The 26,004-nt window shown below is 46.2% G+C and overlaps 1 protein-coding gene, 1 long non-coding RNA gene and 1 other non-coding gene across 4 annotated transcripts in view; 2 read left to right on the top strand and 1 right to left on the bottom strand.

Moving 5' to 3' along the window:
* The window catches only part of LOC132451379 (uncharacterized), a 291,272-nt gene extending 271,898 nt beyond the window's left edge, over positions 1 to 19,374 (top strand). The window contains 3 exon segments of the mRNA XM_060043831.1: positions 16,960 to 16,986; positions 17,991 to 18,058; positions 18,347 to 19,374. Coding sequence (XP_059899814.1) covers positions 16,960 to 16,986; positions 17,991 to 18,058; positions 18,347 to 18,352 — 101 coding nt within the window. The 3' untranslated portion in view covers positions 18,353 to 19,374.
* On the top strand, positions 1,640 to 1,758 carry LOC132451755 (5S ribosomal RNA). Its single transcript, XR_009524207.1, has one exon. It is a non-coding gene; the product is annotated as a 5S ribosomal RNA (ribosomal RNA).
* Positions 19,082 to 21,489, bottom strand: LOC132451473 (uncharacterized). 2 transcript variants are annotated; one of them, XR_009524080.1, is made up of 3 exons: positions 21,137 to 21,489; positions 20,952 to 21,101; positions 19,082 to 20,511 (listed from the first exon to the last, which is right to left on the bottom strand). It is a non-coding gene; the product is annotated as an uncharacterized LOC132451473 (long non-coding RNA). The 2 variants fall into 2 exon arrangements; XR_009524079.1 differs by having other exon boundaries at positions 19,082 to 21,101.
* Between the last annotated feature and the right edge of the window lie 4,515 nt (positions 21,490 to 26,004).

Here is a 26,004-nt window from a genome sequence, read left to right as displayed (position 1 = left end):
AAGACTCCGGCTCTAATCCGTGCTTCATGGAACCCATGAAAAGGAAAAGAAAAAACCAGAGCAACTAGGTTTCCATTAGGTCCGCTACCACCGGGGGCGGAGCTACGGAATCTGGCTCTCAAATAAGGGGTCTCTCTCGGCCGTTTCTTATTTGAAAGAAACGGCGGGAGTACCATACTGGCAAACAAACCCACCTGACAATTGGCGGGCCAATAGAAAAAAACCCTAGCCTGTTTTTCATTTGAAAAACGGTGGGAGAGTAAGACTGGTAGTCAAGTCCAACTCGCCAGCCGGCGAGAGGAAATCCAACCACGCCGCTTTAAAGAAAATGTCTATATTCTTAAGCCGTAAAGGGGGTCCGGGACTCCAGCACAGAGTTGCCGAGTGAGCCCCTGGACATGTCTAACATGTAAAAACTGACAAAGGGGCCGGGGGAAGACCTAGACGCAGCCGCGCAGATGTCTTCCACCGAAACGCCCCTGAGTAGAGCCGTTCAAGCGGCCACGCTCCGTGTGGAGTGAGCTTTAACGCCCAACGGTGGCGCCAAGCCCTGCCGAGAGTAGGCTAGGCAAACACCCTCACATACCCAGCGAGAATACCGCTGCTTAGAGAGAGCGCGGCCCCTGCTAGCGTCGCTATAACACACAAACAACTGTTGTGTGGAGCGGAACGCGGCCGAGCGATTCACGTACATAGCCAACGCCCGAACCGGGCACAGGAGATGCAACTCTGCCTCCGCCTCACTAGAATGAGGCGGGGGGTGAAAAGCCTTAAGCACAATATCCCTCAACCGAAAATTCCCGGGGACAGAAAATAGCTGTCCTCGTTTAGCAACAAGCAACTCGGGCTGACAGACAGAGCGGTTAGCTCACCGGCCCGCTTGGCAGAAACCAAGGCCAACAAGAGCGCCGTCTTAAAGGACAGGGCATCCAAAGGGGCCTGAGAAAGAGGCTCGAAAGGATCCCTGGACAATCCGCGCAACACGGTGGGGAGATCCCAGCGTGGTGTAAGCACGTCTAGCCCCACGCAAGAATCTCTTGACCAGTGGATGGCTGAAGATCGGTCCACCATCACAGCCTGCATGGCCAGCCGAAACGGCTGTCGCAGAGACCTTGATAGTGGAGAAGGCCAAACCTTTCTCCAATAAGTTTAGCAGAAACGAAAGCACGCTTCCCACCTCGCATTGAGATGGGACAGCGTGGTTCGTCTCACACCAATTAGAGAAGGCGCACCACTTCGCCGCATAGAGGGAAGAAGTAGAAGGCGCACGAGCCCTCTGAATAGTGTTGATAACCGTCTCAGGCAAACCTTTGCCCTGCAGGATCAACCTCTCAGGAGCCAGATCAACAGCCGTCCCGAGACATCGGGCGGGTGGTGCACCGTCCCGTGGGCCTGTGAAAGCGCATCCGGCCTGAACGGTACCGGCCACGACGCCGACCGCAAGAGCGCGGCCAGCTCTGGAAATCACAGAACTGATCGGTTCTCCGGGGCCACTAATATCAGGGACAGTCTCTCCTGTCAGACGAGATCAAGACGAGACAGTGGCGTGGGGATTTTTTTTGAGGAAGCCAAGTGAGGCCACACCTTTAGAGAAAATAGTGCATTGCAGCTTGGATGTATTTAATGCAACTACAAGAGCTATTTGAGCCATACCACCCTGAACACGCCCGATCTCGTCTGATCTCGGAAGCTAAGCAGGGTCGGGCCTGGTTAGTACTTGGATGGGAGACCGCCTGGGAATACCAGGTGCTGTAAGTGGTGTCGGGTGGTGGCCAATAGGTGGCACTCTTCCCTCTGGCCCCTTCACTCATCAATCCCGATGCCCCAGTGCAGTGATGGGGACACTGTGCTGTGGAAGGTGCCGTCCTTCGGAGGAGACGTAAAACCGAGGTCCTGACTCACTGTGGTCATAAAAGATCCCAGGACACTTATCGCAAAGAGTAGGGGTTTCCCCGGTGTCCTGGCCCAACCAGGCTACTTCAATCTGGCCCCCTAATAATCCTCCTGTACAATTGGCTGACTCATCAATTCCCTCACTCTCCACCTCAAGCTGGTGTGTGGTGAGCGTTCTGGTGCAGATTGGCTGCCGTGCATCACCCAAGTGGGTGCTACACACTGGTGGTGTTGAGTTAGGTCCCCCCCTTCTGTAAGCGTCTTTGGGTCATTGAAAAGCGCTATATAAATATAATGAATTATTATTATTGAGCGCCTCGTCATTTACCAGGATTTACACACGCCTGTAATCTGACCAACACGACACGCTCTCTCTCTCTCGCTCTCACACACTCACACCCCCCCCCCCCCCAAACACACACACAGTCCTCCTAAACATCTCATTAAATTACACATTTTATTATAAATGCAACCCTGAAGTATTTTTTTTTTACTTAAAGGGCCTTATCCAGTGAATTTTTCTTAGTTCACCGTTTTTGATTTTGTTGTATCAATTGTATCAAATCCTGCTACTACTCCCAGGAGGTTAGAGACTCACTCGTCACGGTCACGCGTAAGCTGCGAGGGGCTGAGCGTTAGTTATTGGAAACTGCAATATTAAATGAAACGGAACCCCCCTTATTGGCCTATATACAACAACAATGGCGATCCAAGCATTTTTGTGTGATACTGCACGTAGAGAAAGGCAGGAGCTGTTGATAAAAGTCCAAAGTAGATTTAAGACGCCAAGCTCTGAGACTTTGCTGTTTGCTGCAAGTAGAGTCTCTGAAGAGGCTACTTCGTCTACAGCTCTTCTAACGGCGAGTATAGGAACGGAGGTTTGTGTGTGTGCGCAGCCAGTCAGCACCCGCCATGGTGTGTGTGTGTGTGTGTGTGTGTGTGTGTGTGTGTGTGTGTGTGTGTGTGTGTGTGTGTGTGTGTGTGTGTGTGTGTGTGTGTGTGTGTGTGTGTGTGTGTGTGTGTGTGAATGTGTCCTCATTGTTCTTGTCTTTGGCAGTCTAGGCCATGTGCATAGGCTGGTGGTCAGTGGACTTAACATCAGTGGACTAAGTAAAAGAAGGGCCAGACAGCTAGCTAAGTACTGCTCAATATCAACTGTTATAGGGAGCATGTTCATCTGGAAAAGGAGATGTTTCCTGTACCCTTAATGATGCATTCCCATAACAAGATGTTTGTTGGTCAAATAGTTGTTGGATAATTCATCACATTTGGTTCCAAAAATGATATTAACTTGTAATGTGGAATCAAATGAAGTACATAAAATGTGTGTGTGTGTGTGTGTGTGTGTGTGTGTGTGTGTGTGTGTGTGTGTGTGTGTGTGTGTGTGTGTGTGTGTGTGTGTGTGTGTGTGTGTGTGTGTGTGTGCAGTGGTAGGCTGCTTTTTTAGGTGCGCGCACTATACTGCCCTCTCTCCAGCATAGGCATTTCTACACTGCCGGTTCGGTCGAGGCATGGCACGCCCGGCGATTTCACCGTCTTATCTCAAGTTTCCTGTGTAAAACCGAGGGGGTAAAATCCCCTGTTCGTCACGGCGCAGGCTTTCTTGGTTCAAGGGAGAATACGGGGCTGCGCACGGAGTCTAGCCCTCTTTAGAATAATTTGCATATTCCCAATGTTTTTATTTTTTTATGAATGAAGGCAACTCATGCAAGAATGAGTTCACGTCTGAGTATAGGCTACAAATGCGATTAACTCTTTACAAGTGCAAAAACGCCAACGTATTCTTTATTTTGCTGACCACTTTTGGGTTAGGGACGGGTTAGGGTTTTTTATCCCGACGAAAGCCTCGTAAGGACAGTTCCTCTGCGTCTCTCTCGTAGATCGCACCATCTTTCAACGTCTTTGTTTAATATGACTGCATCACCTTCTCTCACATGATCAGCAGCTCGCCTATTTCACTTTCTAACTGATCATGATGATATCACTGCAATGAAGCAACACATGATCAGGCTTGACATTTATGTGATTAGGGCATACACTTGTTTATATGTACGTCTTTTAAGAGTCATCTAGTGCTTGTTAGGCATATGACTAAGCCAGCTGACGGACCTGCGTCGCAGTTCTAGATTCACTTTCATCAATGAATCAATCATGAGAAAAAATTGTCCCGAGGCCAAACTTAGTTGCCGACCCCTGGTCTAGACTTGAGGGATGGACATTAGTCGCATGTCTGTCTGTCTGTCTGTCTGTCTGTCTGTCTGTCTGTCTGTCTGTCTGTCTGTCTGTCTGTCTGTCTGTCTGTCTGTCTGTCTGTCTGTCTGTCTGTCTGTCTGTCTGTCTGTCTGTCTGTCTGTCTGTCTGTCTGTCTGTCTGTCTGTCTGTCTGTCTGTTTGTCTGTCTGTCTGTCTGTCTGTCTGTCTGTCTGTCTGTCTGTCTCCAGTGATACACAGTAGTAACCTGTCTGTCTGTCTACAGTGATGGACAGTATTAACCTGTCTGTGTGTCTGTCTGTCTGTCTGTCTACAGTGATGGACAGTATTAACCTGTCTGTCTGTCTGTCTACAGTGATGTACCGTATTAACCTGTCTGTCTGTCTGTCTACAGTGTTTCACTCTCTGCATTATTTCTACACGGCGTCGTCTGGACTCTCAACCTTCCCAGAGTTTGTTGCTGTTGGGATGGTGGATGGAGTTCAGTTTAACTACTATGACAGCAACACCCAGAGAACAGTCCTCAAACAGGACTGGATGGAGCAGGTCATCAGAGAATACCCCGACTACCTGGAGAGGAACACTGGAAACTATCTGGGTTACCAGCAGGCCTTTAAAGCCGACATTGGGATTCTGAAGAAGATCTTTAACCAGACAGGAGGTAAGTTTATATCTACTGTCTGACCTCTCACATGGAGATATCCATCATTCAACCCCAGGATAAAGATTCAACCATACTCCTAAACACACACACACACACACACACACACACACACACACACACACACACACACACACACACACACACACACACACACACACACACACACACACACACACACACACACACACACACACATACATACTCGACATAAGCAGTACTACACTGAGCAGTACTTAGTGAAGCACTCAGTGTAGCAGTACTCAGTGTAGCAGTACTCAGTGTCGTAGTACTCAGTGTAGCAGTACTCAGTGTCGTGGTACTCAGTGTCTACTCAGTGTCGTAGTACTCAGTGTAGCAGTACTCAGTGTAGCAGTACTCAGTGTCGTAGTCCTCAGTGTAGCAGTACTCAGTGTAGTTGCATTCAATGTAGTACAACAAGGCCTACTCAGTGAAGTAGAATATGAATATAAATTGAAGAAGAGGCCAAGGCCTGTTTTGTGTGATCCTGAGTGTCCAGAATACCGATATTAAATCAATATTATCTTATCATAATTGTATCTACTCTTAGACATATTTCATCTCATAAATTAATGAAAATTAGTGTAAAAGTTTGTATTAAAAATACAATATAACATAGTAACCTACAAATAAATGGCTAACTGCAAAATACAAATACAATTAAATTCACAGATTACGTAACATGACATATAGTTAATGTAGGTAACGGTGACTAATATTTTAAATGCCCCGGCCGCAGTGATCACTAAAGTAATATCACCTTTAATCAAGGAAACGTTTCGCGGGTCTGCAGGCTGCATTGTTGGCATGTAACCAGCAGGTGGTGCTGCTGTGCAGCCGCGTTCTAAACGTAGTATATGTTCCAGTCCGTTGGATCTTCATTCCCAACACACCAACGCACACACGTGATGCGTCCATAGGTATAGATATGTATATATACCCACTCTATTGGTCACATGAAGGGGTGAGGGAGGTGTGGGGTGGTGTAGGTTGTTGTAGGGTCGTGTAGGGTGGTGTAGGGTGGTGTATGTAGACAGTGGCGCAAAAAGTGGGTATGCACTATATGCGGCGCATAGGGGCGCCGCACCAGAGGGGGCGCCAAAGCGATGGAATATTGCGATGATCAATAACAGAGGGACGTCACTGATAAGCCGCCCCCCGCTCCTTCGCCTCCCTCCCCCCCTCCCCCCCACACGGCACTCCAGTGGGCGCCGTGTCTGGAAGGAAAAGATAGGAACTTGTTTGTGGTTATTTTGTTTTACTTCAATCTCTATGCTAGTCTTTGTTTTATGTCAATATAACCAGTAAAAACGGAGTTATAAAGTTGATACTTTATAACTCCGTAAATAATCCAAAAGTTGATAAATTAATAATCCAAAAAAATAAATAAAGATTATTATCGTATCTGAATCGAGACTGAATCGTTCTACACAGTATTGCGATGCATCAAAGGATCGATTATTTTTCCCACCCCTATTGGTTACTGTACTCCAACAGTTCTAACAGAGCTTTTTGGTGAAGCTAGAGTTGCTGACACGCGCCTTGTGGTGGGGTATAATAACTGGCAGTGTCTTTCAAAGATACTGAAGCACCATGAAACAAGTGGTTACCACATAAATGCTTATCTGATGTGGAAAGAATTGGCATCCCGCTTATGCCTAGGTAAAATAGCGAATTGCAGAGAGCCTGTTGACTCGAGTGATCGACTGCATACTCTTCCTTGCAGAAAGAAACCTGCCACTGAGGGGGACAAAATGCACAGTTAGGACATCCTAGAAATTGACATTTTCTGGGTATCCTTGATCTCTTATAGCACGGTATGATGTTACACTGGCAGAGCATCTTAGAAAGGCTGCCTCTAAAAAAACACCGGATATCTGTCCTGGTGCACTCAAAATGAATTTTTTGATTCGATATCAAAGTGTGTTTTAGGTCAAATTTGTGCCCAGATCAAAGGGGGGGGGGGGGGGCCTGCTATGTGTCTGCAAACCCCCCAGAAAGTAGGCAGTTGCGCCACTGTATGTAGGGGGCGGTTGGGAAGTGTAGGGGGCTGGTGGTGTAGGGCAGTGTAGGGGGCTGTCGGGCAGTTTTGGGGGCTATAGGGTGGTGTAGGGTGGTGTAGGGGACTGTAGGGTGGTGTAGGGCATTATAGGGTGGTGTAGGGTGGTTTAGGGTGGTGTAGGGGACTGTAGGGTGGTGTAGGGCATTATAGGGTGGTGTAGGGTGGTGTAGGGGACTGTAGGGTGGTGTAGGGCATTATAGGGTGGTGTAGGGCGGTTTAGGGTGGTGTAGGGGACTGTAGGGTGGTGTAGGGCATTATAGGGTGGTGTAGGGTGGTGTAGGGCGGTTTAGGGTGGTGTAGGGCATTATAGGGTGGTGTTGGGGACTGTAGGGTGGTGTAGGGCATTATAGGGTGGTGTAGGGGACTGTAGGGTGGTGTAGGGCATTATAGGGTGGTGTAGGGGACTGTAGGGTGGTGTAGGGCATTATAGGGTGGTGTAGGGCATTATAGGGTGGTGTAGGGCATTATAGGGTGGTGTAGGGCATTATAGGGTGGTGTAGGGGACTGTAGGGTGGTGTAGGGCATTATAGGGTGGTGTAGGGCATTATAGGGTGGTGTAGGGCATTATAGGGTGGTGTAGGGCATTATAGGGTGGTGTAGGGGACTGTAGGGTGGTGTAGGGCATTATAGGGTGGTGTAGGGGACTGTAGGGTGGTGTAGGGCATTATAGGGTGGTGTAGGGCATTATAGGGTGGTGTAGGGCATTATAGGGTGGTGTAGGGGACTGTAGGGTGGTGTAGGGCATTATAGGGTGGTGTAGGGGACTGTAGGGTGGTGTAGGGCATTATAGGGTGGTGTAGGGGACTGTAGGGTGGTGTAGGGCATTATAGGGTGGTGTAGGGGACTGTAGGGTGGTGTAGGGCATTATAGGGTGGTGTAGGCACTGCCCCCCTAGGGTGTAGGGTGCTGTAGGGTGGTCTAGAGGGCTGTAGGGCGGTGTAGGGTGGTGTGGGGTGCTGTAGGGTGGTGTAGGGTGGTGTAGGGTGGTGTAGGGTGGTGTAGGGGCTGTAGGGTGGTGTAGGGAGGTGTAGGGTGGTGTAGGGTGGTGTGGGGTGCTGTAGGGTGGTGTAGGGTGGTGTAGGGCGGTGTAGGGTGGTGTAGGGCGGTGTAGGGAGGTGTAGGGCGGTGTAGGGTGGTGTAGGGTGGTGTAGGGTGGTGTAGGGCGGTGTAGGGAGGTGTAGGGCGGTGTAGGGAGGTGTAGGGCGGTGTAGGGTGGTGTAGGGCAGTGTAGGGTGGTGTAGGGGCTGTAGGGTGGTGTAGGGCGGTGTAGGGTGGTGTAGGGTGGTGTAGGGCGGTGTAGGGTGGTGTAGGGCGGTGTAGAGCGGTGTAGGGCGGTGTAGGGTGGTGTAGGGCGGTGTAGGGTGGTGTAGGGCGGTGTAGGGTGCTGTAGGGTGCTGTAGGGTGGTGTAGGGTGGTGTAGGGGCTGTAGGGTGCTGTAGGGTGCTGTAGGGTGGTGTAGGGCGGTGTAGGGAGGTGTAGGGTGGTGTAGGGTGGTGTAGGGCGGTGTAGGGTGGTGTAGGGTGGTGTAGGGCGGTGTAGGGTGCTGTAGGGTGCTGTAGGGTGGTGTAGGGGCTGTAGGGTGCTGTAGGGTGCTGTAGGGTGGTGTAGGGCGGTGTAGGGAGGTGTAGGGTGGTGCAGGGGGGTGTAGGGTGGTGTAGGGTGCTGTAGGGTGGTGTAGGGCGGTGTAGGGCGGTGTAGGGCGGTGTAGGGTGGTGTAGGGTGGTGTAGGGTGCTGTAGGGTGGTGTAGGGCGGTGTAGGGAGGTGTAGGGTGGTGCAGGGTGGTGTAGGGTGGTGTAGGGTGCTGTAGGGTGCTGTAGGGTGGTGTAGGGAGGTGTAGGGTGGTGCAGGGTGGTGTAGGGTGGTGTAGGGTGGTGTAGGGTGCTGTAGGGTGGTGTAGGGTGGTGTAGGGTGGTGCAGGGTGGTGTAGGTGTAAGGATGGGCATTCGGTTAGATTGTTAATCGTCGGGAGAATTAACAATACATTTTCGATCAATCTTTTTTTTTTTGATGTTAAAAATTAACTATTTATATGCTATATTCAAAATGCAATCAAAATACAAAAACACAGCGGGTTCTCCTCATTGAGATCTTCGTTATTAGGTGAACAACTCTTGTGGCAGTTAGGCCGGATCTGTTCAATGATAACCGGATCTGTTAATAATAATAATAATAATAATAATCAAAAAAAAAACATCACGTTATTACTTAACCAAAAATATATCATATGCCAAATGTAACTCAAAAATATCAAAAAAGGCAGAGAAAGAGGGTCATTGTTAGCCTACCTAACAATGAATTAGGCTTATTAACAAAGCTTCAGAAAAAAAGAACCAGTAACTCACGTACCACTTCAGCACCAGTCTACTGATTTTTGTTGTGAAAGATGAACGTGTTACGGCTCTGGGTCAGACGCGACCGCAGCCTGGTGACCGTCAGACCAGCCGCCGAAAACACCCGCTTTGAGGGGAGCGACGTTGCCGTGATGCAGTCCGGGCTAACTTGGGAAGCCGAGGGAACCCTATTCCATGTTCCTGTGTTAATTTAATGTTAATGAAGAATGAAATACAAGTAATCTCGCCCTTTCTCTTTTCCATCTCTCTCTCGCTCTCTCTCTCTCTCTCTCTCGCCACCCCCCCTCTCCCCCCCCCTGTCTCTCCCCCCCTCGCCGTCACTTTCTCTCTCTCCCTCTCTCACTCCCCTCCTCTCTCTCTCTCTGTCTCCCTCACTCACTCCCCCCCCCTCTCTCTCTCCCTCTCCCTCTCCCGCTCTCTCTCTCTCTCTCTCTCTCTCTCTCTCTCTCTCTCTCTCTCTCTCTCTCTCTCTCTCTCTCTTCTCTCTCTCTCTCTCTCTCTCTCTCTCTCTCTCTCTCTCTCTCTCTCTCCAGAGCGTCCGCGGGTGTCTCTGCTCCAGAGGAGCCCCTCCTCCCCAGTGGTACCGTCACGGTACAGGCTCCGAAATGCCTGTACCGTGACGGTTCGGTACAAATACGTGTACTGTTACACCCCTAGTTGTAATGGACTGTATTGTAAATGTAAACAAACCTTTGACCCTGGCTCTAACTTTCAATTCAGTTTTTTATTGAAGTCAGATCGTATTTTATTGTGTACTAAAGGTGAGATTATCGTGTTGTGTACTGAAAGTCAGGTTGTTTCATTGTGTTGCGTTGTTTTGTGTACTAAAGTGAGATTATCATTATGTTGTGTTGTGTACTAAAGTGAGGACACACACACACACACACAGTCACACCCTCGCAACCCTGACTGGAAACGGAATTCCTGCCCCTTATTCACTACTGTCACGTTTTTATATTTTCTACATATTTTATTTTTTTGAAAATAGTTTGGCCCAGCCCCTTGCACACTTTGGTCCCGAGGCTGCGGTGTAGGGTAGCCTGTGTGTCAATCAGTCTGCATACACACACACACACACACACACACACACACACACACACACACACACACACACACACACACACACACACACACACACACACACACACACACACACACACACACACACACACACACTCTCACAAAAACACACGCACAGCCACACGTACACTCTCACTCTCACACACTCACTCACAAAAACACACGCACAGCCACACGTACACACACACACACACACACACACACACACACACACACACACACACACACACACACACGCCAATAAAAACACACAAACGCACGCACACAAACAAATGTGTTTGAGTTAGTTTCACTTCACGTTCTCCTAGTAACCAATGACGTCGCAACCGTATTGAATTCCTATTGGTCCAGAACGGCCTCTCCCTTGTGATGCTTCTCTTGTTCGCAGGTTTCCTGGTCAGTGCGCCTGATGCTCGGGTCGGAGTCACATCCCTGTGGATAATCTCATCGAGTTGTTCTTCTGAATACATCGATATGAAGGCGCTAATAGGGCTGCTGCTGTTGGTCTTTGGTCACGGTGTGTCCTCAGGTAAGACTGGCTCAAGTTTTTAATTTTCAAAACTATCTTTCCAAAAAGTTCGGTTATTGTCCCTCAAGAGACGATGCTTATGATTCCGTAATTCGTTTGGAAAGTATTTGATTATCCTCTCTAATGAGTTCAATTAATCCACATCATGATTCATCTTTTACTGTGAATATTTTAACTAATATAAGAACATTTATTTTGGTTCGAACTGTGAAAACGAAACCAGCGCACTGGTTCGATGACGTCGTTCCTAAATGTGCAATCTATTATCAGAACCAAACATTAAACTTCAGTTTGGAGGGAATCCGATGTCTTCTTTAAGTCTACTTTTAATCCTAAATGTTGTATTAACATTCAGAGATATCTTGTTATTAACTTTTCAACGTTCGTGGAGAATCATCACGCACGCGCACAAACGCATAGACACACGCAGACACACAATAATATAATTAATAGCATTGCTATCAATACATTATTCTGACATAAAATAATTACATTATTCTATAATTAATTATTCTTTTTCCAATGATGGCAATTTGAAGATAGTTAAAATGCCGCAATCGAATAGCCTACAGAAATTCACCAATATGCTTATAATTATGAAAACATTTTAATAGTTATTTAAATAATTGTTTATTATTCATGTCAGCATAAATGATTGAGAGGCAGCAGGTTGTGTTGTAGTTGAAGGTCTGGACAGCCAGCGCTGTAGGCTACAGTGAGATGTTTGGATGTCAATAAGATCAAACTGAAGGTTCCTACATTACCTGGACGGCCAGGGGGCAGAGCCATGTGACAGGGGGCGGAGCCATTGGACAGGGGGAGCCATAGAGCAGGGGGAGGGGCCATGGGCCTTTCTGTCTAGAGGGATGAACAGTATTAACCTGTCTGTCGTAACCCATCTATATGTGTATAGTGATGTACAGCTACCTGTCAGTCTGTCTGTCTGTCTACAGTGATGTACCGTATTAACCTGTCTGTCTGTCTGTGTACAATGATGTGCCATAGTATCTTGTCTGTCTCTCTGTCTACAGTGATGTACCGTATTAACCTGTCTGTCTGTCTGTCTACGGTGATGTTCCGTATTAACCTGTCTGTCTGTCTGTCTACAGTGATGTACCGTATTAACCTGTCTGTCTGTCTGTCTACAGTGATGTACCGTATTAACCTGTCTGTCTGTCTGTCTACAGTGATGTACCGTATTAACCTGTCTGTCTGTCTGTCTACAGTGATGTACCGTATTAACCTGTCTGTCTGTCTGTCTACAGTGATGTACCGTATTAACCTGTCTGTCTGTCTGTCTACAGTGATGTACCGTATTAACCTGTCTGTCTGTCTGTCTACAGTGATGTATCGTATTAACCTGTCTGTCTGTCTGTCTACAGTGATGTACCGTATTAACCTGTCTGTCTGTCTGTCTGTCTACAGTGATGTACCGTATTAACCTGTCTGTCTGTCTGTCTACAGTGATGTTCCGTATTAACCTGTCTGTCTCTCTGTCTACAGTGATGTACCGTATTAACCTGTCTGTCTGTCTGTCTACAGTGATGTACCGTATTAACCTGTCTCTCTGTCTGTCTACAGTGATGTACCGTATTAACCTGTCTGTCTGTCCGTCTGTCTACAGTGATGTACCGTATTAACCTGTCTGTCTGTCTGTCTACAGTGATGTCCCGTATTAACCTGTCTGTCTGTCTACAGTGATGTACCGTATTAACCTGTCTGTCTGTCTACAGTGATGTACCGTATTAACCTGTCTCTCTGTCTGTCTACAGTGATGTACCGTATTAACCTGTCTGTCTGTCCGTCTGTCTACAGTGATGTACCGTATTAACCTGTCTGTCTGTCTACAGTGATGTACCGTATTAACCTGTCTGTCTGTCTGTCTACAGTGATGTACCGTATTAACCTGTCTGTCTGTCTGTCTACAGTGATGTACCGTATTAACCTGTCTCTCTGTCTGTCTACAGTGATGTACCGTATTAACCTGTCTGTCCGTCTGTCTACAGTGATGTACCGTATTAACCTGTCCGTCTGTCTGTCTACAGTGATGTACCGTATTAACCTGTCTCTCTGTCTGTCTACAGTGATGTACCGTATTAACCTGTCTGTCTGTCCGTCTGTCTACAGTGATGTACCGTATTAACCTGTCTGTCTGTCTGTCTACAGTGATGTACCGTATTAACCTGTCTGTCTGTCTGTCTACAGTGATGTACCGTATTAACCTGTCTGTCTGTCTGTCTACAGTGATGTACCGTATTAACCTGTCTGTCTGTCTGTCTACAGTGATGTACCGTATTAACCTGTCTGTCTGTCTACAGTGATGTACCGTATTAACCTGTCTGTCTGTCTGTCTACAGTGCTTCACTCTCTGCAGTATTTCTACACGGCGTCGTCTGGACTCACAACCTTCCCAGAGTTTGTTGCTGTTGGGATGGTGGATGGAGTTCAGATGGTTTACTATGACAGCAACACCCAGAGAACAGTCCTCAAACAGGACTGGATGGAGCAGGTCACCAGAGAATACCCCGACTACCTGGAGAGGAGCAATGGACTCTCTCTGGGTTCCCAGCAGGGCTTCAAAGCCAACATTGTGAATGTGAAGAAGCGCTTTAACCAGACAGGAGGTAAGTTTATATCTACTGTCTGACCTCTCACACGGAGATATCCATCATTTAACCCCAGGATAAAGATTTACCATACTCCTAAACACACACACACACACACACACACACACACACACACACACACAAAAGAATAAAAGTTTAGACATTGGATGAACGGAGCAGAAGAAGAGTCACACGGTGAACACTGAGTACTGCTACACTTAATACAGGGTATTATTAGTGTAGTAGTACTCAGTGTAGCAGTACTCAGTGTAGCAGTACTCAGTGTAGCAGTACTCAGTGTAGCAGTACTCAGTGTAGCAGTACTCAGTGTAGCAGTACTCAGTGTAGCAGTACTCAGTGTAGCAGTACTCAGTGTAGCAGTACTCAGTGTAGCAGTACTCAGTGTAGCAGTACTCGGTGTAGCAGTACTCGGTGTAGCAGTACTCAGTGTAGCAGTACTCAGTGTAGCAGTACTCAGTGTAGCAGTACTCAGTGTAGCAGTACTCAGTGTAGTAGTACTCAGTGTAGCAGTGCTCAGTGTAGCAGTGCTCAGTGTAGCAGTACTCAGTGTAGCAGTACTCGGTGTAGCAGTACTCAGTGTGAGGTACTCAGTGTAGCAGTACTCAGTGTAGCAGTACTCAGTGTAGCAGTACTCAGTGTAGCAGTACTCAGTGTAGCAGTACTCAGTGTAGCAGTACTCAGTGTAGCAGTACTCGGTGTAGCAGTACTCAGTGTAGCAGTACTCAGTGTAGCAGTACTCAGTGTAGCAGTGCTCAGTGTAGCAGTACTCAGTGTAGCGGTACTCAGTGTAGCAGTACTCAGTGTAGCAGTACTCAGTGTAGCAGTACTCGGTGTAGCAGTACTCGGTGTCGCAGTACTCAGTGTCGCAGTACTCGGTGTAGCAGTACTCAGTGTAGCAGTACTCAGTGTAGCAGTACTCAGTGTAGCAGTACTCAGTGTAGCAGTACTCAGTGTAGCAGTACTCAGTGTAGCAGTACTCAGTGTAGCAGTACTCGGTGTAGCAGTACTCAGTGTAGCAGTACTCAGTGTAGCAGTACTCGGTGTAGCAGTACTCGGTGTAGCAGTACTCGGTGTAGCAGTACTCGGTGTAGCAGTACTCGGTGTAGCAGTACTCGGTGTAGCAGTACTCGGTGTAGCAGTACTCGGTGTAGCAGTACTCAGTGTAGTAGTACTCAGTGTAGCAGTACTCAGTGTAGCAGTACTCAGTGTCGCAGTACTCAGTGTAGCAGTACTCAGTGTAGCAGTACTCAGTGTAGCAGTACTCAGTGTAGTAGTATTTGTGTGTAGGGTAGTGTAGGGGTGTGTTCTGAAGAGGCTCCGTGTCAAACGGCCCGCGGGTCACCTGAGGCAGAGGCACATCCGTCCAAAGACTGGCTGCTCTTATTCTCTGTGGTTCATTTATTGATCATAATGAGTTATCTTATAGTAATGCTCATATGGTTTGTGTTGTGACGTCTGTGTGTATTTAATGTTAATGAAGAATCAATTACATCTAATCTCACCCTTCTCTTTTCCCTCCTTCCACCGTTTTTCTCTCTCTCTCTCTCTCTCTCTCTCTCTCTCTCTCTCTCTCTCTCTCTCTCTCTCTCTCTCTCTCTCTCTCTCTCTCTCTCTCTCTCTCTCTCAGGTGCCCACGTTGCTCAGAACATGTGTGGTTGTGAGTTGGATGATGATGATGATTCTACTGATGGTTATAACCAGTATGGTTATGATGGAGAGGACTTCATATCGTTGGACCTGGAGCACCTGACCTGGGTCGCTCCAGTACGTCAGGCTGTCAGCACCAAACGGAGATGGGATGAGGATAGAGCTCTGAATCAATACCAGAAGAACTACTACACCAAGGAGTGTGTTGATTGGCTCAAGAAGTACCTGGCCTATGGGAAGAGCACTCTGCAGAGAACAGGTAACTTTGAACTTCAGAACTTCGAGTTCAGTTTAACTACTATGACAGCAACACCCAGAGAGTAGTCCCCAAACAGGACTGTCACCACCAAACAGAGATGGGATGGGGACAGAGCTTGGAATGAACAGAATAAGTACTACTACACCAAGGAGTGTGTTGATTGGCACTCGGTGCCAATCAACACACTCACCTCGTTAGGTGAGTGTGAACCTAACGAGGTCACCTCGTTAGGTTCATTTGCAAAAAAGAGAATTCATACAGCCCCCTGTTCTCTCTCTCCCCCTCTCTCTGGAAGAATATGAGATAGTGAATATATTACATGACAACAGAAATTGTTTACATTAGAAAATAATTTCTCTCTCGCTCTCTCTCTCTCTCGCGCTCTCTCTCCCCCCACACTTTTTTCTCTCACCCCTGTCTCCCCCCCATCTCTTTCACTCATCCCCATCTCTCTCTCTCTCCCCCCCCCCTCTCTCTCTCTCTCCCCCCCCCCTCTCTCTCTCCCTTATCTCTATCACCCCCCCCCTCTCCCCCCCTCTCTCTCTCCCCCCCCCCCCCCCCCCTCTCTCTCTCCAGAGCGTCCGCGGGTGTCTCTGCTCCAGAGGAGCCCCTCCTCCCCAGTGGTGTGCCATGCTACAGGCTTCTACCCTGACAGGGTGGTGGTGTTCTGGAGGAGAGACGGCCAGGAGCTCCATGAGCAGGTGGACCCCGTGGAGGTCCTCCCCAACCACGACGGGACCTTCCAGGTCAGCGTGGACCTCAACCTCAAGGCCGTCCCACAGGAGGACTGGGGGAGGTACGAGTGTGTGGTGCAGCTGAAAGGCATCGAGGACATCTCCACCCCCCTGGACCCCGCCCTCATCAGGACCAACTGGGGTAAGACTGGTGTTGGAGGGGATGGAGGTGGGGAACACATGTCTCACCACCTCCACCTGACCTCATCACAACCACTGCCAGGTGTACCTGGACACTGCTGAAGCTACTGGGTAAACACACAGCTCTCAGGAGTAGCTCACTGCAGCAGAACAGGGTGGATTGTGGGTAAATTAGTTCTATGAATTGGGCTAGGCTCAGATCATTCCCAGAGTGACCCTGAGCTCCAGAACAGATTCTAGAGGAATAGTTACACTGACGTTGTGTTAGTCGTGTGTGTAGCATCACGTGACGTTGACATGTGGTTCAATGATGGAGGGATGGATGGGGGAGGGTCTCTGTCCATCATCTATTATTACACGACTGATTGTATTTGTTTGATGTACCTTCAGAGGACCAGAGTGGCCTCACCATCCCCATCATCATTGGGTTGCTTGTTCTCCTCCTCGCTGCTGCTGCTGCTATTGTTGGAGTTCTTCTGTACCAGAAGAGGAACGGTGAGTGGATCAAACTCTCCAGGAGGACAGACACCTGATCTCCACCTGCTCCTACTTCCTGTCCCCTTCCTACGATCTGATTGGTTGTCTTCACCCACTGGCGGTCTGGTGGTAGAAACCTCTCCACCTCTGAATGATGAACCTCCTCCAATGTCCACTGAGATGTTGTGGCATTAAGAATATGAAAGTATAATAACATGAGGATATTCACCACTGTTACAACACTAAACATTTCTCTTTTTCCTTAGCTTCAGACAAGCGACACAAACCAGTTGGTGAGTAAATTGTGTTTTTACTGCAGTTCTGTTCTTATGATTATTGCTACTACCAATAGTGACTGTCTAGCTCACTGGACTATACAGCTCTATAGATCTAGAATCATCTAGCTCACTGGACTATACAGCTCTATAGATCTAGATACATCTAGCTCACTGGACTATACAGCTCTATAGATCTAGATACATCTAGCTCACTGGACTATACAGCTCTATAGATCTAGATACATCTAGCTCACTGGACTATACAGCTCTATAGATCTAGAATCATCTAGCTCACTGGACTATACAGCTCTATTGATCTAGATACATCTAGCTCACTGGAGTATCCAGCTATATAGATCTAGATACATCTAGCTCACTGGACTATACAGCTCTATAGATCTAGAATCATCTAGCTCACTGGACTATACAGCTCTATAGATCTAGAATCATTTAGCTCACTGGACTATACAGCTCTATAGATCGAGATACATCTAGCTCACTGGACTGTACAGCTCTATAGATCTAGATAGCTCACTGGACTTTACAGCTCTATAGATCTAGATACATCTAGCTCACTGGACTATACAGCTCTATAGATCTAGATACATCTAGCTCACTGGACTATACAGCTCTAAAGATCTAGATACATTTAGCTCACTGGACTATACAGCTCTGTAGATCTAGAAACATAGATTTCATTGGACTATACAGCTCTGTAGATCTAGATACATCTAGCTCACTGGACTATACAGCTCTATAGATCTAGATACATCTAGCTCACTGGACTATACAGCTCTATAGATCTAGATACATCTAGCTCACTGGACTATACAGCTCTATAGATCTAGATACATCTAGCTCACTGGACTATACAGCTCTATAGATCTAGATACATCTAGCTCACTGGACTATACAGCTCTATAGATCTAGATACATCTAGCTCACTGGACTATACAGCTCTATAGATCTAGATACATCTAGCTCATGACTTCACCTCCTCCCATTCTGATACTTCCCAGGTTCTGACACCAGCTCTGAGAACACTGAGGGGCAGAATCCGGCTCCTGAGGCCCAACCTCTGACCACAGTCAGTACTTTACCACTTTACAATACTTATTCAGAGTCATATGTTTACAGTTATATTTTATTAGCAGCCTACTTTATCACAGTAATAGTAATACTTAATATTACTTAAGTAATAACAATAATCCATCACAGAAATACATTTAGTCACATTTTAACAGTACTTCTTCACAGTAATAGATTTACAGTCATATGTTAACAGTACTTCATCAAAGTAATACATTATAAGTAAATCATCACAGTGATAATGCGTTTAATGTTTAATGCTGACTTGTGCTTTCTTGCTGTTTAGGGTTAAAGTTAAATCATGAAGAGGCTTCTCATGTTCAGCTTCCTAAAGCAGGATGGAGTGGATCGCTGTTCATTCATAATCCTTACAATCAGGCTTGGGACTTCAGCTAACTAAACATGCTACATTTGCTAAATTACAACTCCCCAAGCAATGTTATACTTAAAAGGAGCAAGTAAGTTACATATTAATTTAGTCTTTCGGCCTGTAGCATATAAACAAAATGAAGCATAATCCTAACTGCATTTGAAGTAGACATTGAGACTCACAAAAAATATACGCTATAAGACAGTGATCATGATTTGTCTCAATATCAGAATAACAACAATGGGTCAAATAGCAATGGCTGGTGGAATGGCCACGAAGTAGGTCTGTATATGCAGTGTAAGCTTGTCCAGGCCCTGCAAGTCAGGATGTAGGCTATGAGTCTGAATGAATTGTAGGTAAATAGGTAGTGGCCATCCCCCGAAAGGCACAAGTATACAGGAAATCGAATCTATTCCAAAATAAATATGGGGGGGGGGGGGGGGGTTAATCAAACTTGCCAGTGAGTTTGATTAATTCACTGGCAATACCTTGGGTATTGCCAGTGAGTTTAACATTTAATTTAGGGGCCTCTAAATTAAATGTATTATTATTATTATTATTATTAAATCTGCAAACAATATTTCACTGACACCTGGAAACCATGGCAACACAACCTCCCAATGATGGTAATTTTGCTTTTTGTTCCGACCGCTTCGTGTTATAACATTTTACTTATTTAATATATATTATAATATATGATATTAATATAATATTATAATAATATAATATTGTTTAATATGTTTAAAATAGAGCTGTCAGTTAAACGCGTTATTAACGGCGTTAACGCAAACCAATTTTAACGGCGTTAAAAAAATTATCGCGCGATTAACGCAATTCTTTTATTTAAAAAATAATAATTGCACTATAGGCTTTTTTTGTATCGTCCTGTTTTGATCAGTATATGCCAATGTTGTTATCAATAAAAAATCATTTGCACAAGGCAAGCCGATGCACTTCACCATGTTGATAAGATAATTAAAATGAGAAGAATTATGGGAAAAATAAATCAAGGGATATTTAGCATAGAAAAAGAATTTGCGATTAATCGTGAGTTAACTATGACATTAATGCGATTAATCACGATTAAATATTTTAATCGCTTGACAGCTCTAGTTTAAAATAATGTTTAAAGATTCTGAATTAAGATTTTGGACGGTGAGAGTCTGTCAAGTTTGAATACAATATTAGATTAATTCGATGTGCCTCCTTAAATTGTATGAATTCAGAGTTCTGCTAGCTAGAGAATTGCATTGCTACATAGGCTCCAAAAATCGAGCTAGGTTGCTTCAGCCTTAATGTTCTTTGTTGCATATTCTTTGTTTTTTGGGGAATTGGATCATATATCCTTGGGTTATCTTTCAATAAAATACCTTAAAAAAAAATTGCCTACATATATTTTATGTACTTATCATTAGGTTAAGTTTACAAGTTTACATACTTCGTTTATAGGGTTTATTATTAAAGGATGTTTGGTTTTAGGTTAATCCTCAGGATTAAATTGACAAATATAAACTAATTTGTTTTAAAATAATATGTAATTGAATAAAAAGATACTGAAATTGATAATACAAAATTATTATATTGAGTTATAAAAAACTGAGAAGCGATGACGTATACATTCACAAAAACATTGATTAACTTGATTAAGGTATTTAGCTTTAAATTTTTTCCGTTTTTGGGAATATATATAATATGAACACAATTTTACTAAATGTAAATAGCTTTAATATCATGAAAACAGTTATGATCTATATGCAGATCAAATAATATTTATGTATAAATCCTTATTCAGTTCCCCACCCAACGTGTAGCACCAAGATTGCTGCCAGGTAAGGGCCAGGACTGAACTGACTGGTTTGGAGACAGTCTGCCTGGGCGGCCCGATTGGCTGCCTGGGTCACATGGTGTGCTGAGTGTTGGCTGTGGAAAGCCCCGGTAGCTGCAGCCTGGCTTCCCGCCAGAGATCACGAGCACCACAACACCAACTGTAGGCCTACAAACTGCCACAACACCGGCCTCCATCTTGTCTCCTGACGTCTAAAGAACCGCCGAATGGCGGCTGTGGTCACTGCACACGGTGTCTGATTTAACGACGATAAAAAAACATGTCATCATTTATAAAGATTATTTTACAATGTTGCGTTGTAATGAACTGTATTGTAAATATTAACAAAAAACCTTTGACCCTGGCTCTAACTTTCAATTCGGTTTGTCATTAAAGTCAAAGTGTAAAGTGAGATCATCATTGTGGTGTGTTGTGTTCGCTATATGGAGCAGGGTGAAGAGACAACACCGTCACCAGCGACATAACACCTAAACTGCCAACACTGGCGTCCAGTGAAGTATGACGTGTAGGTCTGTGTCAAAAAATAGTCTTGTCCCAGCGTCTGTTTCAGCGTCTATTTTTCCTTCTGTGTGGCCGCTCCCAGCTTCTGGTTGAGAACACCTAAACCTTTCAGATAGGCGCTGGTGGCACTCAGGTAAACTAACGAATCATATGAGATGGGCGGACCCGTCTGACCTGTTAAAAAGAAACTGGACTTGTTCCAGCGGTGTCCGGGTGTCATCATGATATGTCATTAATAGAGAATAAAAAGGTGTGCGTGTGAATCACAAGCTGTTTACAGAACGGGAAGTCTCTCCCCACCCCCCCCCCCCCCCCCCCCCCCCCCTCTCTCTCTCTCTCTCTCTCTCTCAAACACACACACACAGACCACATCTACGTTGTTTCCTGGCAAAAGAGGATCTAGTGTGTATATATCTTGTCACATGAGACTTCAGCAGTAATTGATCAATGTTGAGTCTAGTAAACCAATATCCAGCCCGCGTCGACTAGTCTGAACCCGCGCGGAGGAAAGAGTAACTTTCTCTTTCAGAAGACCACAGGGTTTATTTGATATCACTACTAATGTAGTAAAATAAACACTAACATAGAAAATAAACAAACTCCATTTATAGACTATTGGTCATGACCTTTTGATGAGTCGCCTACATGGCCGGGTTCCACAATGATATGCGAATTTGAAGCGTTCATTAGCGACAGCAATCCAACAAAATAAGATCTCATAAAAAAAAAAACAGTGTAACCTGAGCCGCAATGGCTCAGAGGAGATAACCCCTCCCACTTTATGCCTCAGTAGATAACACCTCCCACCTTCACAATGCATTCCCAGGCCGGGACTGACCTCTAGTGGAGGAGATGAGAGCAGCAGGAGATGGGCTAGGGTGAGTAGCATCCACACCACAGGCCCCGTTGCCACGCCTGTGGCCTCGACTGGTTGTGTTCTTAAAGTCTGTGTGGGGCAGGATGTTCCGGTTTGGTTGTGTTCTTAAAGGGGACATATTATGAAAACACTTTGTTGTTCAGACCCGGCGCCAGACACAAATTTGCGGGGGGGCCTTGCATTGCTCTGCGGGGGCAACATTTTTTAGGCCAGAAATGTAAAGCCTATGACTATCGACCTATGACTCATTGGTCGATTTTATCGAGGGGTTCTCCCCGATGAGATATATATATATATATATATATATATATATATATATATATATATATATATATATTTATTTATACAACGGGGGACCTAAATCCAGCGATCTGATTGGTTCCCAACTGTTGTATAATGAGCGTATACATAACTGCTATGACGCCCGATCATTTTGTGAAAGTTTGCATTATCACTCCGCGCCTGGAAGTAGAAACAGTTACAAAGTAAAAACATATGTTGGATGATGGAGAGGGTGTAAATGTTGTTACTCCGGGAGTGAGCAAGGCGATGGAGAGACTAACGAAAGCTTAGGCACACGGCGAGTGAACTGCTCCATAGGATAAATTGCCGGTGAACCGCTCTAGCCGAGCCTTCTCTCGGAGGGATGCTAAAGTGTGTTGCATAGCGACCGTCGTACATTTTGAAGGCAGCCAGGAGGGACTACTTTTTTGTATTCTTTAATAAAACGGCTACTTTGACTTTCTTGGTTTCTTTTTAAATGTAGTGTGTCTATGACTTTCGTTTCGCCATAACAGTAACCGTTGTATAAAAACAATAGATCACTTCAGTCAGTGGCATGTGCCACAGTGGCATACCACTGTGAAGGGGGTCACCGGCCCTCCGCTGCGCGTCGGGGCCGGACAACGCCCCTTAACAGTGGTATAATTATGGCGACACATTAGTGCCATAATTCACTAATGTAATAAAAGATGCATTCGGGCATATTATATTATTCCACACGCGTAGATATTAACTGCGAGTGCGCAAATTACCTTAGCGCGCGCAAAACAGCCTCTCGCGCGCGCAAATTACCTCAGCGCGCGCTAAACAGCCTCTCGCACGCGCAAATTACCTCAGCTCGCGCAAAACCTCTCGCGAAAGATGTTTAATTTTGGCACTATGGGGGAGGGAACCAAGGCAGGGCGGTCTTTCCTATGATTGGCCGTTTCTGAAGCGCGATATTTGATTTACAGCCCTCCTCTCATTCAATTCTGAATTGTACAGTAAATGGCTGAAACGATAGTTACGTATTGTAACTCTAGATTCTATGAGTATAGGCGCAGCCTTTTAAGTGTTGGCCTCATTGTCCTTTAAATAGCTGAAGAAAAGCTGTTTATTGGGAGCAGAACGTCCGCCGGCGCCCGACTATATCTGCGAAATGCGGACGTCGTTGACTTGAGGCACGCCGCACGCGGACGTAATTGAGGCCCACGCTGTTGGTGGGCGGGGATTACAAATGTTTCAGTGCTACGGCTCACGCCTAGGGATAACCCAATAGCGATAGCCTTAAAAGGCTGCGCCTATACTCATAGAATCTAGAGTTACAATAAGTAACTATCGTTTCAGCCATTTACTGTACAATTCAGAATTGAATGTGAGGAGGGCTGTCAATCAAATATCGCGCTACAGAAACGGCCAATCATAGGAAAGCCCGCCCTGCCTTGGTTCCCTCCCCCATAGTGCCAAAATTAAATTTGAGCGAGAGCGTAAAAACATCTTTCGCGAGAGGTTTTGCGCGTGCTGAGGTAATTTGCGCGGGCGAGAGGCTGTTTTGCGCGCGCTGAGGTAATTTGCGCGCGCGAGAGGCTGTTTTGCGCACGCAGAGATCATTTGCGCGCTCGCAGTTAATATCTACGCGTGTGGAATAATATAATACGCCCGAATGCATCTTTTATCACATTAGTGAATTATGGCACTAATGTGTCGCCATATTATGGCGACACATTAGTGCCATAATTCACTAATGTGATAAAAGATGCATTCGGGCGTATTATATTATTCCACACGCGTAGATATTAACTGCGCGCGCGTAAATGATTTCTGCGCGCGCGCAAATTACCTCTGCGAGCGGAAAACAGCCTCTCGCGTGCGCAAATTACCTCTGCGTGTGCAAAACAGCCTCTCGCGTGTAACAGCCTCTCACGAATGATGTTCTGCTCTCGCGCGCGAATTTAGTTTTGGCACTATGGGGAGGGAACCAAGGCAGGGCGGGCTTTCCTATGATTGGCCGTTTCTGAAGCGCGATATTTGATTGACAGCCCTCCTCATTCAATTCTGAATTGTACAGTAAATGGCTGAAACGATAGTTACGTATTGTAACTCTAGATTCTATGAGTATAGGCGCAGCCTTTTAAGGCTGTCGCTATTGGGTTATCCCTAGGCGTGAGCCGTAGCACTGAAACATTTGTAATCCCCGCCCACCAACAGCGTGGGCCTCAATTACGTCCGCGTGCGGCGTGCCTCAAGTCAACGACGTCCGCATTTCGCAGATATAGTCGGGCGCCGGCGGACGTTCTGCTCCCAATAAACAGCTTTTCTTCAGCTACTTAAAGGACAATGAGGCCGACACTTAAAAGGCTGTACCTATACTCTAGAGTTACAATACGTAACTATCGTTTCAGCCATTTACTGTACAATTCAGAATTGAATGAGGGGAGGGCTGAGGAGGGCTGTCAATCAAATATCGCGCTTCAGAAACGGACAATCATAGGAAAGCCCGCCCTGCCTTGGTTCCCTCCCCATAGTGCCAAAACTAAATTCGCGCGCGAGAGCAGAACATCATTCGCGAGAGGCTGTTACGCGCGAGAGGCTGTTTTGCGCGCGCAGAGGTAATTTGCGCGCGCGAGAGGCTGTTTTGCGCGCGCAGAGGTAATTTGCGCGCGCGAGAGGCTGTTTTGCGCGCGCAGAGGTAATTTGCGCGCTCGCAGTTAATATCTATGCGTGTGGAATAATATAATACGCCCGAATGCATCTTTTATCACATTAGTGAATTATGGCACTAATGTGTCGCCATAAAATACAACCTTCGCAATTCAGTGTCGTTGTTAGGGTCCTCCTGTGCAATTCTCTCCTCCACAACAAACGTGTCAAACGCTGGGTTAACTGTAGCCTACGTCTTCTTTTTGCAATTGGCTCAGCAGCACCGCCACTCTGGCAGCGGTGCTGGCCACTCAAGAGCGCCACTAATTCAGTCTCAGAACGCATATTTTCGATACATGCAGACGCTGAATTGATAAGTTGCACACCTGTAAATAGGTCCCTGTCCTCTGCCTGTAGCATTGCATTAGGGGGCTCCATGTTAGACAGGATTCTGTGCACTATCTCGACGATGAACCTGAAGCTGCGTTCAGATATTCATTGTCCACAGTAAGCCTATTGCCTCAACACGCACCTCTGAGCCAAATGTTCTCGTGGCGTCCATTTCTTCGAGGAGGGTGGCAAGGCCATCAAATGATCTCAAAACAACAGAGACGACGGCAAGGTGGCCAGTCCAGCGTTGATCTAAGAGGCGTTTCAATCCCTCTCCCTTGTAGAGAAGGGCCACGGTTGGTTTTCTGCAAAAATTATACAGCAATTTGCAGGTTGTGAAAAAGTTCACTAAGGACTGCTCTGCTGCCAGGGCATGAGTGACAACCAGGTGCAGTTGGTGATTGAAACAATGGACGTATGGTATGTCTCGTTGGAGTTTTTGTTGCAGAAGTTTTTGCACCCCTCCGTGCTTACCGGACATCAGTGAGGCGCCGTAATACACTTGACTTATTATTTTCTCCGTACTCAGTCCAGCTGCGGTTAATTCCTCTATGATCGTGTCAGTCAGTGGGGCTGCATCCCCCTTGTCCGCTGTGGCAATTGTCAGAAGACGTTCGATTGGCTCATACAGTTCATTGATAAAACGCACAATTATAGATTTTTTTTCTATTCCTGTAGGGTCTCGAGTACCATCAACTTTTATCGTGTAGAACGACTCCCCAACCACTCTCACGATTTGCTCAGTGATCATAGCTGACATTACGCCCATTAATTCGTTCTGGATGTCATGGCTAGTGTATCTGGCGTTGTGTGGAATGGACTGCGCTATCGTGGCCAACACAGGATCTTTCCTAAGGGTGTATTCAAACATTGACAAAAATAAACCCCAACCAGCTTCGGACATAGTGTCAAACGCATCATGGTCACCTCTTAAAGGTAAGTGGTTTACTGTCAGGAACTCGATGACATCTACTATGGATGACAAGTAAAGTAAACTAAAGTACTGATTTCTTTACCTATCGAAGCCCGTCTCTCCTTGTCCTTCCACATAGCCTCGCA

The sequence above is a fragment of the Gadus macrocephalus genome, chromosome 22, assembly GCF_031168955.1.
Source record: "Gadus macrocephalus chromosome 22, ASM3116895v1".
NCBI lineage: Eukaryota > Metazoa > Chordata > Actinopteri > Gadiformes > Gadidae > Gadus > Gadus macrocephalus.
This window is presented reverse-complemented; position numbering and strand designations above follow the sequence as displayed.